The sequence below is a fragment of the Micromys minutus genome (genome assembly GCF_963924665.1).
Source record: "Micromys minutus genome assembly, chromosome: 2".
NCBI lineage: Eukaryota > Metazoa > Chordata > Mammalia > Rodentia > Muridae > Micromys > Micromys minutus.
Window position 1 is genome coordinate 14,897,861 of NC_137971.1, and position 18,393 is coordinate 14,916,253.

General features: G+C 40.4%; 1 protein-coding gene across 1 annotated transcript in view; it reads left to right on the forward strand.

Annotated features, from left to right (window-relative positions):
* ARMH3 (armadillo like helical domain containing 3) overlaps positions 1-18,393 on the forward strand; it is a 173,549-nt gene that overhangs the window by 30,956 nt on the left and 124,200 nt on the right. Inside the window, exons 9-15 of the mRNA XM_080913266.1 lie at positions 1,822-1,878; positions 3,645-3,688; positions 5,206-5,266; positions 7,197-7,243; positions 7,727-7,802; positions 9,641-9,734; positions 13,992-14,093. Of these exons, the coding sequence (XP_080769392.1) occupies positions 1,822-1,878; positions 3,645-3,688; positions 5,206-5,266; positions 7,197-7,243; positions 7,727-7,802; positions 9,641-9,734; positions 13,992-14,093 (481 nt within the window). The remainder of the gene's footprint in view (positions 1-1,821; positions 1,879-3,644; positions 3,689-5,205; positions 5,267-7,196; positions 7,244-7,726; positions 7,803-9,640; positions 9,735-13,991; positions 14,094-18,393) is intronic.

The following is an 18,393-nucleotide window of genomic DNA, read 5'->3' on the forward strand; positions in this document are numbered from 1 at the left end:
ATGGCCCTGTTGGTAAAGCATGCATCAAAATGACAGATGTGATTGTAGTCCACAGCACTCTGAGGAAAAGGTGCTGCGTTGTTAGCCTCGCCTAGTCAGCAAGTCTCAAGTCCCAGGTTTAGTGAGAAACCCAGTCACAAGGCAAGATGAATAGCTTCATATGGGTGTGCAAACACACACACACACACGTGCACACACGCTCACACACACACATTAATAAAAGTGAAGAGCTTCCTCTGACTATGGTAACATCACAAAGTAAAAGGTCTTGTTGTGTGTCAGATGCTCTGTTAAGGCTTTTACGTGTCTTAAATAAGCCTCAGAGCACCAGGGGAGAGGAGACTGAATATTAAATTAGGTAATTTGTGTAGCATTTCATAATTAGTAAGGGGAATTGGGGCATAAACCTTCCCTGTTCCTCAACTACTACTCAAACACATGCTAGTCTTGGTGCTTCCAAAACCCTTACTCCACCTCACGGTGTTTTTTTTGGAAAGGTGAGTGACTAGTACTTCAGAAATAATGCCAAGAAAATGTGCTGTGGCTGGACAGTTCCCACTCTCAGGAGGGAGACGAAGAGGCCAGTGCCAGAGCCAACAAGCATCTCTTGAGAGCTAAAGGCCGGCCCGGGCAGTATAGCAAGAGGCCTGTCTTGAAAAGAAAAGGGGCTTTGCTTTTTGTAATGTTGCTATCAACATGGTGAGATCTGTAGGTCAGCCAACTGCTGATTTTTCTTTTCCAAGGATCCACTTGCGTTGGGTCTTTCCTGACAGTCTGTAGTGTCATGTAAAACAATAAACATTTGGGTTGTTAGGAACGTAAAACCTTTTTCTGTTCTCAGTTTACATGTGAAAGATATGCTTTGAAACTTGGTTAAATGAGATCTTTTTGGGTGACTAGTTTTTTAGTTTTGGTTTCAGGTTTCTCAATAATGAGTTTTCTGGGTAGTTTTTACAAATCTCCAGTCCGGACACGTTCATTACTCGCCCTCCTTGGGCTGGAATTGGTGTTTGGTTCTTAAGAGAACTTTCCTCATATCCTGTGGGTGGGGGATGTTTTTAAGGTGAGCAGGTCATTGGCTCTCATCCCACTTTTAAGAAGTAGTCATATCTTTAATGAGTTTGAATATGTGCCCAGCTGAGACTGGGTCTGTAAACCTCCGGTGCTGTAAGTGATGGGACAGTCATTAAACCCCAGTGTCCTGACCAGATTGTTGCTTGGGTAATAACATTCTTCCTTCAGTACCCCCTGCAGTGTAATTTGGGTATCAGATCTCCATAAATGGCCTCTCTGGCTGTTAAGCAGCTGCCACTTCCCACCCCTGAGGTGGCTTTGTTTTCCGGGTGGGTGAATCAGTCCTTCTATGTAGTTCTGAAATGGTTAGGGGGCCTTTGGGAGGAGAGTGTAAGTTAGGAGTTTACAAATACTTGTCTTAAGGGAAAGAAGATGTTATTTTTCCCAGAGGACAGTGATCCCTGAGGACTCAGTAGGACAGGAAGATTGAGTTTTCAGAGTACTCACTTTTTAGAAACAAGAAAGAAGAAAAGCTGGGAGAGGTAGACAAGCATAAACACAAGCTAATTCAACCCAGAGGGAAATGCAGGTAGAACAGCACTGCCATTTGTGTGTGTGTCCTTGCACACATGTGCACGTGACTCACAGGCAATTGGAGCTGTCAGCAAGCAGGATGCTTTGGGTTTGGGTAGTGGGAGCATCACCATGGAAAGAGGGCGTTCAGAAGCATTTGTGTTATTACTTTCTTAATTGGCCAGCAGTCTCTCTGGCTTGGTCACACTTACCTTCACTCTTTTCTCTTAATAGTCTGTGAATCCTTACATTGTGAAGCTGTCTATTGTGGATGATGAGGCTACACTGAATGTGAGTACCTAGATTCTGGATGTTTTGGTGTTGTCTTACTTGCATGCAGAGACCTTCCAGTGGAGATTAAGAAGAGAGAAGTTGGGTTAGTGGTGGTAATGGAAACTGGTAGGAAAAGTGCAGGTTAAGGCATCCTGTGAAATAGTGTGACCCTATCTCAAACGAAAAGGAAAGGGTTGGGGATATAACTTACTAGTTTTGGGTTAAATTTCCAGTGCTACAACAAACAAATACAAAATGAATCCCAGAAAGTAAGTGCTTCATTATGAGTTTTTGTTTTTTTTTTTTTTGAGACAGTCCCACTGTGTAGTCCTAGCTGGCCTTAAATTTGTGGTCCTCCTGCTTCAGTGTGGGATTACCAGTGTGTGCCATATACAACTGCGTGTTCCCTGGTGCCTGGAAAGACCAGAAGAGAAATGCCAGATTCCCAGAACTGGAATTAAAGATGGCTGTGAGCTGGGAACTAAACCTGGGTCTTTTGCAAGAGCAGCAGGGCAGTTTACAGCCTCGTCATCTCTCCAGCCCTGCAATTCCTTCTTAAAGAACTAGCTTGATACAATTTGTAGCCTGACTTTAGGAGACTGAGACATTAAGGATGACATATATGTATGTGTATGTGTATGTGTATGATACACAAAAGTATATGATGTATATATTTGTATGCTATATGAATCTTTAAAATTTTGCAAAATACATCTGCTCTCTGGATATAGGGAGGACAAACTTACTGGATATTTGGCTTTACTTCCTTTTATTTCTTTTAATTTCCTTTATTAAAAAAGTATGTATAACTTATCCTTGTGACCTTAATAGATCTTTATGATATGCTTTACAGATTCTGGAAAAAATGGGACTGCTCATTTTAATAACTTCTTGTTTTCTTTAAATTTTAAATATTATGATGGCTGTGGTGCCACACACCTTTAATCTCGGCACTTGAAAGGCAATGGCAGGCAGATTTCTTTGAGTTCATGGCCAGCCCGATATACATAGGATAGCCAAGGCTAGTTTTATAGTGAGACCCTATCTCAAAAAAACCTACTTTTTATTTAGAGTGTGAGTGTTTGTGTGTGTGTATGTGTATGTATGTGACATATGCAACATATATGACAAACGCATGTCACACACATGGGAAGTATATGTGCATATAGACACACGTATGTGAACACACACACACATGCATGCACATACATACTTCAAAGGCTAACATGCAGGAGTCAGTTTTCTTCTTTCATTCTGTGGGTCCTGGGGATTGAACTCAGGCCTCAGGCTTCATAGCCATACCCTTTATCCGCTAAGTCATCTCACCAGCTCCCTGCCCTGTTTCCTACGTTCATCGAAATTTAATTGGAGACTCACTATCGCTTTTGTTGTGGCTGCTTGCGATCTATGAGTTCTTTTTGTTTGCATCCTCTCATTTACTTGCCTTTTCAGAAGTGGAAATGATTCCAGTGAACTGTCAGTAACTTACACTGGCCTGTTTGTCTCTTGTTACTCAGTTTGAAATGCTTTGTGGGAACATTAAGCAAAATAATTAGATAAACAATCTTTCCAAAGAGGATATTCCCCAAGTCCCTTTGGTTTAGGAGTTTTGTTGCTTGAAAAAACAAAATTATATTAAGAATTTCTGTCCTTCATGTCAGAGCTCAGGCAGAATGTCCTGGGTATAGACTGTAGGGCTTTAATGTTTCCCGGCTGACTATAGCAATGTGACCAACACCTCAAGGCTCCTGCCTTCTTTCAGAGTATTGTATTTTCTCTTCCAGGGAATGGGGCTTGTGATCACTCAGGCTTTATCTGAGTACAACAGGTAAGTGCTTTTCCAGAGGGAAAAAGGTGAATTTTCAGTTGACTGGGGTGAGTACGGAAGAGGTTTGTTAGAATTCTCAGGTAAAAATTCCTAATGTATTCCAAAAGAATAGTTAAAGGTATGGCTGCATGCAGAAGCATTTGCTCTAGTTCAGCTTGATGTATCCAAAGGGCTTTGCACTGACACCAGAGAAAGGCACTCAACCACTTCAAGTCCACCTTTATTTAGTCTAGCTGTTCGGAACATTCCTTCTCTGCTTTGGTATTTTTTGTTATCGAACACTTCATTAGTTTAATAGATAAAAAGCAGGCTTTACCCTTTTACCCAGCATCCCATGTAAATGTCATTATCACTTGAAAATTCTTTGCTTGGTTTTGTTTTTTGGTTTTCTGAGACAGGGTTTCTCTGTGTAACCCTGGCTGTCCCGGAACTCACTCTGTAGACCAGACAGCCCTTGAACCCAGAGATCCTCCTGTCTTTACCTCCTAAGTTCAGGGATTAAAAGCATGTACCACTACTGCTCAGCTAAAATTATTTTTCTTTTCATGATTTATTTATTTATATTTTATGTACGTGGGTGTTTCATCTGTATGCATGTCTGTGTGATGGTGTCAGGTCTGCTGGAGTTACAGACAGTTGTGAGCTGCCAGATAGGTGCTGGGCATTGAACTCAGGTCCTCTGGAAGAGCAGCAGTACTTCTAACTAAAGAGCTATCTCTCCAGCTCCCTGTCTAAAACTTTTAAAAGACTAAAAAGAGAAGGTGCATTAAATCTCATTTGACAGATTTGCAAAAATTTTCTTACCCTTTCTTCCTCCCTCTAGGAGTTGAACTCAGGCCCTTATGCAAGTTTGAACAACCTGTTACCGAACCCTCCTGAACCAAATGTTTCTTTTTCATTAGTGACTCAACTTCCCAGAATCCTTGCTTAGTCTAAGGGTCTCATAAATTGATACTTGGTTTTCATCCCATAGCTAGGGAAGGATCTGGGGTTCCATGAGGGAAACTAGAAATACTGAAATCCCACTAAGGCCAGCAGGATCTTTCTTACTTCTCCGTATATTCCTTCCATACCCTTGGGTTTTAAAACTCCAAGTATGTTCCATCTCCTCAAGTGTCGTAGCCATTCAACTCTCTTCCTTCTTCAAACACAAACAAGGTTTTCACTGTCACAGCCTGGAAGAATTTTCACTGCCATACTTTTCAAGCGATCATCTGTTTGGGAAATAACTGGATCAGCCATATGCTAGAGAGTTTCACACTTGTGCAGCTGCTTTCTAGGTCTCTCCCAAAGTAGCCAGGCATTTTGGTACACAGTACCTCAAGAGCAGATGGGTTGCTCTCAGCTTGCGGGGGAACTGCCATGGCTAGAGCGTCATCGAGCTTTAGATTGCTGGAGTCAGACATTCTAAGAGTACTCTGCCCTGATTCCCTAGAATGTCAGGGTCCAATATATATGTGATAAAAAAATCCTCAAGTTTAATTTAGGTTTCTTTCTTTCTTTTTTTTTTTCCTTAGGCAGTATAAAGACAAGGAAGAAGAACATCAGAGTGGTTTTTTTTCTGCCTTAACAAATATGGTAAGTTTCGCTTGTGTTTTTCTCTCCTGTTGAGAAGTACAGGAAGACTTCAGGGGTGGGCAAATCTGGGCTCAGGAGTTAGGTATCTGTGAGGTAATGGTGTGAGGAGGAGAGAACAGATTAGTTTTATTTGGAACCGTATTTCCTTACTTATGAGGACTGGTTGCTGTTCCTGAGGACCCGAGTTCAATGCCCAGCATCCATATGGCAGCTCACAACTGTCTGTAATTCCAGTGGATCTGACACCACCATACAAACATATATGAAGACAAAACACCAGTGCACATAAAACACAATAAATAAATTATTAAAAGAATAATAATTTTAGTTGCAGATTGAGATTCTGGCTGGCTTGGAACACATGACAGTCCTGCCCTATCCTCTCAAACACTGAGGTTACAGTTGTGGTGCTGTACCCTCGCCAGATCCACGGCATCTTAGTAAGTTCCAAAACCAAGTTAAGGGCTGGAGAGGTGGCTCAGTGGTTAAGGACACTGGCTGCTCTTCCAGAGGTTCTGAGTTTAGTTCCCAGAACCCACATGTCAGTTCACAACTGTCAGTTTAATATCCGTTACTCTATTTCCAAAGCTCTCACTTCATCTTTTGGCCTCAGTGAGCACTGTACACATGTGGCACCAGACATACACACAGGCAAATAACCATACACATAAAATAAAACAAATATGTTTAAACTTTTTTACCTTAGACTTTTAAAATTTCTGTATTTCTGACTGTTCTGGAATTCACTGTCGACCAGGCTGGCCTTGAACTGCCAGAGATCTGTCTGCTTCTGTCTCCTGAGTCCTGAGATTAAAAGTATGAACCATTACTACCTGGCAATAAAGTCAAATTTAAAAAGATAAAAAATTTTTAAAGTATAAAAAGGGAGAAAAAGAGGGGAAGATAATAAACCTAGTGGGTCCTAAAGTGTAGGCAAATTTGGAGCCCATTTTGGGGGCATTAGTGTATAAGTGCCCTAGAGATTAGACAGTTTCTTGAGTTTATTGCACAAAACAGCTGTTCCTTCTCCAGGCCGTTTTTCTCTTGGTGCCTGTGTGTCCTTACCTTTTCCCTTAAGAGCCTGATTTCAAAAGAATCTTCTAAATGCTTTAACTCAGACACACATCACAGAAGAGTCTCATAGACTATAGAGTGTGAATTTTATATTAATATTTTACGATGTGAATTAGATAGAATTATATTGTTCTCAGACATTTTCAATATTTTAGGCCTAGTCTCATGAAATCCTGGCTGGCCTTGAACTTGTATAGCTGAGGATGACCTTGAACTCCTGATCCTTCCTCTTTGGTGCTTAGCTTGCACATGTGCACCACCATGTCTAACCTCTGAAGTTACGTGTACTAAAGGCAGCTTGTGTCAGTTCTTTATTCCCTTTCGCTGACAGAGTGTAAATTAAAACTCTGTTCTGAATGGAAAATGGTTTTTCACAGTTGGTGTCAGCCTCCTTTCTCTGAAGTTTAAATAATTATTTTCTTTTACTTTTGTTTGAGACAGGTTTCGATACTGTAGCTCAGGTTGGCTCCCACTCCCTATACAGCCCAGACTTACCTTGAACATCTCAGATTATAGTTGTAGCTTTCAGGACAAGCTTGAAGTTTTTTTGTGAGTTAGTTTTTGACTGCAAATAAATAGCTTCTAGGAAACATACAGCGATTAGAATATTTAGCTTGACAGGTACCTTGACACTGTTACAAACTTACACATTGAGAGGCTGGATGATTTAGTAGGGATCTGATTATTACACTTATCACTTATAAGTCTTTTATAGTTTTCAAAGTATGACCGATGGTTCAGAGTTTCTTGTTCTTTGTTACTAAAAACATTGTTTTTTCACGGATTCAGTTCTTAGGGACTGAGCTTCCTTTCTGTCCTCCTGTATAAAACCTGCTATTCTTCTTTTCTTCCACAGGTGGGCAGCATGTTCATAGCAGACGCCCACGAGAAGATCTCAGTACAGTAAGTACTTGGACTTTAGTGTGGGCTCTCTTGCCGAATGAGAGCAGAAGACATAACCTCTTGTCAACATTTTGTGGATTTAAAGTTTTTTATGATTTGTGAAGTGTTTCTTGAGTTTTAAGCCACAAGATTCTTAGAGATATTTGCTTTAGAGGCTAGGTTTGGTAGAATGCTTGCTTAGCATGCATGAAACCCTTGGCTGGATCGTCCACATTAAGTCAACCGGATGTGATTGGTATATGCCAGTTATCACAGTACTCCTGAGGTGGAGGTAGGAGGAGCGGAAGTTTACAGACATCTTCTGCTATGCAGTGAGCTTGAGGCCAATCTGGGCAGCAAGAGACTTACCTTAAAAAGAAGTTTTTGAGGCAGAAGTCCAAAGGGTAAGTGGAGGGATTGACAGTGAGGAGCTCCTGGTGGTTATAATGTGTTCCTTGTCATCTGCTCTTTAAAAGGAATCTTGTTTGTTCTCTTTTTCTTTAGAACCAATGAGGCCATTCTTCTGGCGCTTTATGAAGCTGTCCATTTAAATCGGAACTTCATCACAGTTTTAGCTCAGGTAACACCAGTCCTGGCTGGGTGTGGTGGGGAGAGAGGCAGGTGGGTCTCTGAGTTCCAGGACAGCCAGGGCTACAAAGTGAGGCACCTCTTCTCATCCCTTTCTCCTTCAAATTTTATTATTATTTTTATTTAGTTTTTGTGATGTTGTGGGATCAAATCTAAGACCTTGTACATATTAGGAGATTGCTTTCTCTGAACTGTATCCTCAGCCTCCCCTTGAATTTAACACAGGTTCATTCCATTGAAAAGCCCATCTGCTGTGTCTGTCCAAACTCTGCTTTGCCTCAGTCAGTGGTAGTAATAGTGTTGCATCAGCTGCCTATGCTTTGTGCTGTCCTCAAATGAATGTGTTCAACTGGTGCATGCAAAGTTAACGGCTGGACTAATTTGCTGATTCTGTTAGCCTTTGAAAGAGTTGAGATTACTGCACTTTACCTGTCAGGGTCTGCCGGGCTTATTTGCTCTCTGTAGGTTTTAGAGTTTTCTGTTGTCTGTCTTTTTTCTATAGTCTTTATGGAATTACAACTGGAGATATGCCGTTATCTTACCAGTTTCCAGAGAACAAAAGTCAAAAAGCTGTCTGAGCAGAATAATGTGTTAGCTGTTAACAGACAAAATAGTGTATACACATTGAAACTAAGAAGATACTTGCTCATATGCCTAAGGGGTATCCTCAGTAGTTGGCATAGGAAGAGACTAAATCAAGCTAGGGCTGTAGCTCAGTCCTAGCTGCCTTAAAATACAGAAGTGCTCTTGTCTTAATGGCACACTGTTTAAAATATGTACGTTTCCTTTACCCCTCACCCTTTGTGGGTAAGATTGGATCTCATGGTGTAGGCCTGACTGGCTGTTTGTGAACTCAGAGGTCCACCTGTTTCTGCCTCCTGAACTCTGGGATTAAAAGCATATGCCACCATGCCTGGTGTGTGTATTTCTTTTAAAGTAATCTACTAGTAGAATTTTACCCAAAAAGTAAAGCTATGCTTTGAAAACAATGTGCTGTTTTGGGGTGTGTTTTGGACTCTTACCAGTTTTATAAGGTTATGTAAGGAAGTTTATCTACTATTCTTGCCAGGTTTCTTGTCTATCAAATTCCATAAATGACTTTAGAAGACATGAGAAAGATGAAGGACTGGCAAAGCTATTGAAAAGTGAAAGGCCAGGAAAACCAAGGGCACAGTGGCCATCTGTGTTGTCCACGTTAGGTGTATTTCTTTGCCTCTGCCTTGATACTTTACTCACTATTGCATGATTTTTTTTTCTTACATTTATTCTGTTTACATGTGTGTGTTGGGGGGTGTTTAAGTGCATGTAGAGGTCATACGTTAACTTTGGGAGTTGGTTCTATTCTATCATATGGCCATGGGGACCAAATTCAGGTCATTAGCTTGGCAATAAGTATTTTGAAGCCATTTTGCTGGCTTACATGCTCTTGGGTGTTTGTTTTTGCTTTTTTGTTTCTTGTGGAGTAGCAAGGCTGTAATCAGAACAGCACTTTTTATAGTTCCCAGCATTCCCTTATATACTTATATCTATTTGTCAATTCTGTGGTCATGAAAATATTCCATACTTATGAATAATTTGTTTTTTTTATATTTATATGGCTCAAAGAAAAATTTGTAATGGAACTGAAATTTCACAATGAAAGTTAACTGACAATGCTTCGTGTTAGTTCAGCAGGCATAAATAGAAATCAAGTATTAAGGAGTACCAAGTGCAGGTCCTCAGGGAACTGCCAGTCTCATTCTGATTCTGGAAAACCAGTAAGCATGCTTAGTAGAGGGGACTTACTGAAAAGTAGACTTTGTTTTCTTACCCATCTGTGTCCTATTTCAGAGCCATCCAGAAATGGGGTTGGTGACAACCCCTGTCAGCCCTACTCCTACAACCCCAGTCACACCACTTGGGACTACACCGCCCTCCTCTGATGGTGAGGTCACCACTTTTATTATTGTGTTCTTGATTAATATGATTTTAGATCTTTCTTTCTCTCTCTCTCTCTCTTTAGTTCGTTCATTATTTGAGGCAGGGTTTCTCTGTGTAGTTCTGGCTGTCCTGGAACTTACTATATAACCACACTGGCTTCAAAATTAGAGATCTGCCTGCCTCTGCCTCCTGAGCGCTGGGACTAAAGGTGACACCACTGCCTGACTGATTCTAGATCTCTCAGGGTTAAGCATAGCTGTCTTGAGGAAAGAACACATTTATTAATTCTTTTAATTAGTGTACGGGTAATTACAGTGTTGGTAAACATCTGTAATCCCAGCTACTCTGAGGTTGAAATAGAAGGATTACAAGTTTAAAGCCTGCTTGGTTTACCTGGTCAACTTAAAATTTAAAAAGGGATGGGGTATAGTTTAGTGGAAGAGTGCTTGCCTATCATGCATGAGCTCTAGGTTTAATCCCCAAGACAGAGGAGAAGACAGGAAAGAGAAAGAAAAGAAAAAAGGAAAGGAAGAATTTGTTTGAGTTTGGGGTTGTGCCATATGCCCAGTATTTCCAGCCTTTGGGAGTCTGGGATGGAAGGAAGGACCATGACAGCACAGGGGTTTGAGACCAGCCCAGGTGACATACAAGGCTGCCTCCAATCAAAGAGCATCATACTTGGGCTGGACTAAGCTCCCTTCACCCCCCATATGTAGCAGTTTCATGTTTCAACTTTCTTATTACATACATACGAACACACACACACACACACACACACACACACACACACACACTTAAAAATACTAAAAATAAAGTATTTTTTTCTGTTTTTTTTTTTTAAGATAGATTTCTCTGTGTAGTCCTGTACCACCACTACCTGACTAAAAATAAATCTTAAAAAGAAAGGAACTATTTAAAGCTCTGTGTGGTAGTGTACACCTGTAATCCCAGCAGGAGGAGCTAGAGGTAGGAGGATCAGTTCAAGGCCAGCCTTGGCGGCATCAAACATCTCAAAAAATTATTAACCTGGGTTGTGGTAGTGGCACACCTCTAATCCTAGCTCTTGGGAGGCAGAGGCAGGTAGAAGTCTGTGAGTGTGAGACCAGTCTGGTCTATGCCAGGTCAGCTAGGCATACATGCAGAGTTCTTGTCTTAAAATACCCCAGACAATCAAACAACCCAAGAAACAGAATAGGCCTGGTTTCTCCTCTTTAGGTAGTCTTAGAATTTTTAAAGTGGAAAGTGACTGTACCGTTGACTATCCTGTCCTGCAGGGACTCGGGTTGCTGGAGAGGCTCAGGGGAGATACATTATTTTATTATGTAAACATATGGCTGAGGCTGTGGCCCAGTGGTAGAGTGCTTGATTGCCAGCACCTTATAAAAGTCATCATGGTGGCACATGGTGATGGATGTGGAGGCAGGAGGATCAGAAGTTTGAGATCATCTTCAGCTGTATAGTGAGCTTGAGACGAACCTGTCTGAAACAATTAAACACATACATTAATACTTGGTATTATTCTAAAAAAGCTGAACTCATTTTGTGTAATGAGTATAAGAAATATTTAACTTTGGGGTGGGCAAGATGGTTCAGTGAGTAAAGTGTTTGCCCTACAAGCGTGAGAACCTGAGCTCGGTCTCTAGCATCGGCGTAAGGCAGAGACTCCCTCACCTTCATGTGCATGTCATGCCACACGAGCTCAACACCAACAGCACTGGTAACGGTTTAAAAATGCTAAGAAATTCAACTTTGGGGCTGGAGAGATGGTGCCTCACAACCATCTGTAATGGGATCTGACGCCCTCTTCTGGTGTGTCTGAAGATATATGCAAAGTAAATAAAAAACTTAAAAAAAAAAAAAAGATCCAACTTTGATCCTTTATGTGTCTGGTTCATAAGTAAAATGTCCCCCTTTGTTTCTTTGAGTTTTTTTTTTTTTTTTTTTTTTTGAGTCCTAACTAGTGGTTTGCACATAATTATCAAGTTTTTTTCTACTCCAGCTTCACCTATACCCCAAGACAGGGTTTCTCTGTGTAGCCCTGGTTGTTCTAGAACTCACTCTGTAGACCAGGCTGGCCTGGAACTCACAGATCCACCAGCTTCTGTCTCCAGAGTGCTGAGGTTAAAGGTGAGCATCACCACTGCCCGGCTTAGCGCCTACATTTTATGCATTTCCACTTTAAGGCAGTATGAGCAGCAGAGAAGTACAGCAAGGAGGTGTCGCTGATTTCCAGATCTATGACAGCAAATTGGATCTGTTTAGAATTGAAAGCCAAATTTCAAAATATCTTAATGAGAAGAATCGTAGTGAGGATTGCCTACCCGCCTGTTTATTCAGGTCACTGGATAAGCCAATAGAAATACTGTACTTCCTCTTTAAGGATGAGCTTGCCTAGTTACCATGGATATCCAAAGCCATATATGTGTGATTGTGAGTGTGAGTGTATATATATCTCGGTCCCATGTGATGTTGGGGTTTGGATACTTCAGAGCACTGCCTTTAAAACTGTTGATTGTGAACACTTCACCCACACACTTGATTATGCAATGGCAGGATTTGTGCTTACCTACAACCACTGAGCCTTTAGTGTTCTAGTGGGAAGATCAGCCCACTTTCAGATGACTGTCTCTCTTGACAAAAGCTACTGGAAGAATTATAAAGCCAACGATTAAGGAATGAAGCTTGCTTAGGAAGGAGATTTTAATTTGTGAGGGATTTGATTCTGTTTTTATATTATTTGCCTTTTTTTTTTTTTATTCTTCCCTAACTTACTTTCTGTAGGGGTTCTGAGTATTATAGCCTTTTTTCAATTTTTGGTTTTTAATTATAGTATTGCTCTGTAGCCCAGTTAGATTTAAAGGTATGTCACTGGCACTATTATTTTTAAAAGCCAGCAGTTAGCTGTAACATTTGTTCGCAGCTCAGACTTGACATTTGACAACTCCGCCTTGGCATGAGAGGACTTTCTGGTAAACTAAAAATACATATAGTTCTATATTTCTACTATATTATGTAAGAGAGTTTTCTAGTTATCACCGTGTGAGTAGGGTAAAACTTCCACTTACTAGTTAGATAACAAAGCAGTGATTATGGGTTCTAAGTTCAAAACGGCTGTGGCTGAGATGATGACCTGTACATTAAACTTAACCAAAACCTTTTAGGTTTGTTTCGAGACAGGGTCTCACTCTGTAGCTCGGTCTGGCTAGGAAATATTTTAATATTTCAGTAAAATAAATTTATCTTTTATTTGTTCTTTGCAACCAAATTATGGGAAAAGAGTCAAGGGCTGGACATGCTAATTTCTTTTCATAAGTTTTTTTGCTGTGTATTGTGGGACCATATGTACAGTGTGTCTCGTTGTTAATAACTGTGCTCTGCATGCATTGTAATAACTTCAGAGGGATTCATAATGGTTATGAATACATATTATGACTAATACCCTAAACCTAGCAGTGTGTTTATTGTTTAAAATATGGCAGAAAGCTATAGATTTTCAAATATCCCTCTGCCATCTTAAAGCTCTTTTTGTATATGTATTCTGTTTTAGACATTTAAAACACTTAACAAGCTGACTAATTCTAATTTAAAGTCTTCGAATCTTGGGAGCTCTAAGTTAAAGCTGTTGTGGTTGGGTCAGTTCTGGTCTGACTAACCATTGTTCTCTGGGGCCATGACTCAGAGAGGGTGGGAGAGTAAGCAGAAGGTTCTTTTGGAAAGAGAAGCTTGGTATGTAAAATTCCAATTTCAGGATGCTTTCTGTCTGGTACTGCGTTCCTAGGGAACGGTCTAAGGGGCAGAGTTTGAACCTAGTTCTTCCTCAGCCTGTGCTCCTTCATCCTGGGTACTTCAGGGTAAGGACTTGTTCTCAAGATTGAGCAAAATTTCTTTATTTGGAAGAACTTTTTATTTTAAGTGAGAGACTCATCAAATTAAAGCTCATTTATGTTCAGTATAACTTTTTCCTTTAGTTAGAAATGACAGTCTCTTTCTATAAGAGAACCTTGACCTGTTGATTACTTGGGGCCAGCATGGAATCAGCATCCTTTTCTAGGATGTTAGGAGAACAACTTTGGGGGAGTGTGGGGAGAGGCTCTAGAGGCCTGGTAAAAGTAGCTAAAAGTTCTCTGGAAAGTCCCGGGTCCTTCTCCTGTTGTGGGAAGGCTTATTTAGTCCTTCTCCTGCCTGCTGGCACATTGACTATGTGGGTAGAGTGTTAGGTGGAATATGTTACAGGCTAAGTGTTTCATTTGTTCTATTCCAGTTATAAGTTCTGTGGAGCTCTCACTGGATGCTGATGTACAGACCAGTAATCTACTGATAACCTTCTTAAAGTATAGCTCAATTGTCATGCAGGACACGAAAGGTAAGATATGCCTTGGGAGGTGTGGCAGGTGGCTCACATCAAAGAGCAGCGGACATATTTGGGGCTTGAACAGATGAATCTTTGGGACCTCCTGTGCAGGAGATGGACCTGGTTTCTGGAAAACAGTGATTTCTCACTTCTGTGTGATAACTACATGGTGTTGGGAAAACCTGAAGTTGGAGGAGAGTGCTTAAAAATAGAAAAGAAAAAAGTTGATCCCCACAAAATTTACTAAGTCTCGTAGCAAGTTGTGGTAAGTGGATGCAGGCTCTTCTGTGTAAGAGGTTGGGTGGGTGGGATTAACAGGCTCGGGGAATTCCCTCTGACCCAACTGTAAGAGCCTCACCTGCATCCCACTGACATTTTGCCTTTAAATTCCTTTTTGTATTTTACTGTTGATTTGGCCGTATTCCTTTGAAGGAAATCACAAACAACACTCTGCTTTGCATTTAAGTACTTTGGTGTGCGTCTTTAAAATTTGAAAATGTTTTTCTAGATATCTAAAATGTCATACCTAAAAAAAAAAAAAAACAAAACAAAACAAAACGATCTCTCTAATAGCAGTCCATATTTAAGTTTCTTCAAGTCTTTTTTTCTTTTTACAAAATTGGCAGTTTAATACATTTATATAATGAATTTGAGTAGTTTTCTAGATAGATTTCAATTTTCTTCGCTTGTATTTGAATTTCGAGTCAGGAACTTACTCTATAGCTCTCTGTGGCCTGTCATTCACTATGTAGACAGGCCTGGCCTTGAACTCATAAAATTTACCTGCTTCTGCCTCCATTGTCGTGGGATTAAAGCATGCAGAAGCTTGTCTGGTCCTGATCTTTGATTTTTCTTCTCCCACTGAAGGCCTCTTCCCAGCAAGTCTCCATGTTGCTTTCTTCTTTTAAAGATTTGTTTATTTATGGATAGAAGTGTTTTGTCTCCATGTGTGCACACCAGAAGAGGGCATCAGATCCGACGGGACTGTAGGTATAGAAGGTTATAAGCCACTATAAGGGTGCTAGGAATTAAATTCAGGCCCTCTGGAAGAGTAGCCAGTGCTTTCAGTTGCTGAGTTGTCTCTGCATATCTCCTTGTACTTCATGTTTTCCTTTTGTATATTTAACTCTGTGTGATTTTTTTGTTTGATTTTATCTGTGTGTGTGTGTGTCTGCCTAAGATTATGTTTGTGTACAATATGTTGTGCAGGAGCCTAAGGTGGTCAAAAGAGGGTGCTGGAGCTCTTGGAATTGGGGTTACACACAGTTGTGAGCTGTCAGGTGCTGGAAATGGAACCCAGGTGATCTGTAACCCCCTCCCCCCAGTTTAGTGTCAAATTTCTTGCTCAAGTGTGGATGGGAGGTTATTTTCTAGACAAGGACAATCCCAACAGCTGTTAATTGTCAGTAGTTCCAGAGGGAAGGGTGGGGTTATGATGAAATGCTGATGTAGGTCTTGGTGCTATACCGCAACTATAGTGAGTTCATGAATGTAACTATGTCATCCAGAAGATACCTTTTGCTGCTTATCTTCTGGCTCTTACTTTTTTTTTTTTTCTTCTGTTCTCTCTTCCCTGATGTTTCCAGAGCTTTGGAGAGGGTGATATAGTTGTACTGTTTTTGTTTTTTGTTTTTTGTTTTTTGAAAAACTTTATTTTAAAAAACAAAGATAAATGTACAAATTTTCAGCATTTTTGCATAAAAGTATATGAATACATTTTTTAAGGTTGTAATTAAGTATTTGTGGGTACATATACATACACTATGTATATATGTAACAGTAATATTGGAAAAGAGGTTATTAATTTGAGGGGATAGGAGAGAAACTGGGAGGGGCTGTAGGGAGGAAAGGGGGATGTGATACAGTTCTATTTTAATTAAAATATATTCTTTTTTTTTCTTGAACTTCACACAGTCTGTGAGTTGTTTAGTTGTACTGTTTAGAGTACTCTACCATTACTTATTTTTGACACTTGTCAGTTACTGGTTTCTGCACTAACCATAGTGCCTTCATTAGGGCTTCTATTGCTGTAAAGAGACAGTGTGACCATGGCAACTCTTAGAAAGAAAAACATTTAATTAGGGCTAGCTTACAGTTCAGAGATTTCGTCCATATAGCGTTGTGGCAGAAATCATGGCAATGTGTAGGCAGACATAGTGCTGGAAAAGGACTTCTCATTTGGATCTGCAGGCAGCAGGGAAAGAGAGAGAGAGATGATGGGTCTGGCTTGACAATCTGAAACCTGGAAGCCCACTCTTAGTGACACATTTCCTCCAACAAAGCCACATCCACTCCAGCAAGACCATACCTCCTATTAGTGCTATTTCCTGTTTCCATTCAGGCCACTGTACCATGGGCTGTTGTGATAAAAAGCTTCTCTGATAAAGGCTAGATTTAACACTAGTCTTCGGGTAGGTATAAACATGAGTGTTGTTTTCCTTTCCCTTCTCTCCTCTTTGCTTTTCTCTTCTTTCTGGGTCTCAAGTATTCCAGGCTGCCTCAGACTTGTTCTGTTGTAGAGGGCAGCCTCGACCTCTTGGTCCTCCTGTCTGTTACAAGTGCTGGTATTATGTAAGTGTGCAACTATACCCACCCGTGTTATTAACTTAAAGTCCATAAGTAACTTCATATTCTTAGATAAAAAAGACAACTTTATTATAGAACCAAAAATTATTAAAACTGATTGTTTTGCTGCCTTACTTTTTGTGGAAGGACTATATATATATTGCCTCTGAGGTTGTCTGAAGCTCCCTTCAGCATGGTTTGTACTTTAGAAAGCTTTTGTTTGCTAAGTGAATAGGTTTCTATTATGAGTGTTTTCACTCATAACATTTTCTAGAAATGAAGGAAAGAGCAGGTTCTGGGACTCTGGAGAGAGGAAAAAACGGGTAGACAGAAGTCAGGAAGGCGAAAGTCAGTATGGGAAATGGAAAATGACCAGAGCTAAAAGGAACCTGGGTGGGTGAGGCTAAGCTTGTTTGTGTTCAGACATTGGGTTTGCTATTGGAGATTTCTGCCTTGAAAATGGACCTTTTCCTCTTGAATCTTGTGATATTCTTTCAAGAGTAAGAGCTACACACAGGGGTTAACCACATGCAGATGTGCCGTGTCACCAGATCCTAATGTAACAGTCCATTGGGAGCTGCTGACCTGGTTGGCTCTTTGAGACTTGGCCAAGAAAGATCTGGCAGGCAAGGATAACAAGGCTCCTGTATATCTAAGTTTCCTGAGGCTATTGCTTCTTTATGGAAATGGCTAGCTTCTTCCTTTCTCCACAACCACAGAAGAAAAAAAATTGCTTGGATATGACCCAGAAAAATGAACTTTTACTTTGCTTGGTATAACACAGCAAATTGAGGCTCTTAGAATGTATTTTTAGCTCTTAACAGTTTTATAAGCCTCTGTCCTGGTCACTTCATGTTCATAAATACAAGCCCAGATTAAAGACTAATTAATAGCCAGTATTGGTAGTCACAGTGTCTGTAGAATGCAATACATTTTTGCCAACAAGCAGTTTAGATATGGCTAAAGACAAGGTTAGTTATGATGAATATTAATTTCAAAACATGGCTGTTTTGTGGCTTTTTTAAAAAAAATCAACCTCTCTCTGTGTCTTAGCTCAAGATCTGCTGCTATACCAAGGCTACGGGATCCTGTTATCATTGTCACTATTATTATAACTCTTACACTTTTTTTCTGTGGTGCTGGGGATGAAATGTATGGCCTTCCCCATGAAACCAAATGCCCTACCACTAAATCACAACCCCAGTCTCACATCAATGATCTTAAGAGAATAGAGCTAACAGTTCCTTTGTTGAAAACAAGACATCTTTTTTTTTCTTTTGTTTGTTTTGTTAGAGAAAGTTTCTCACCATATAGATGATGGGCCTGGAAGCCATTATGTAGTCCAGGCTGGCCTTGAACTCACAGAGATCCATCTGCCTCTGCAATCTAAATGCTGGGATTAAAGGCGCTGATTACCATGCCTTGCTCTAAGATACCCCTCCCTCCCTTTAAAAAATGTATGTATTAATGCTTTTCTTTAGATTTATTTATTTATTCATTGTGTGTGTGTGTGTGTGTGTGTGTGTGTGTACACATACATGGGTGCCAGAAGAGGTTGTCGGATCCCCTGGAGGTAGAGTTACGGACTGTGTGAGCTGTCTTACGTAAATGTTAGGAACTTGGGTCCTCTGCAAAAACACTCTTAACCAAGACCTGTGTTTGCAGCACCTTGTAAAATGCTTCTAGTTGCTTTGTATGTTATGAAGTTGCTTTGTATGTTATAAAGTAAATAGTATAGTGATAAAAT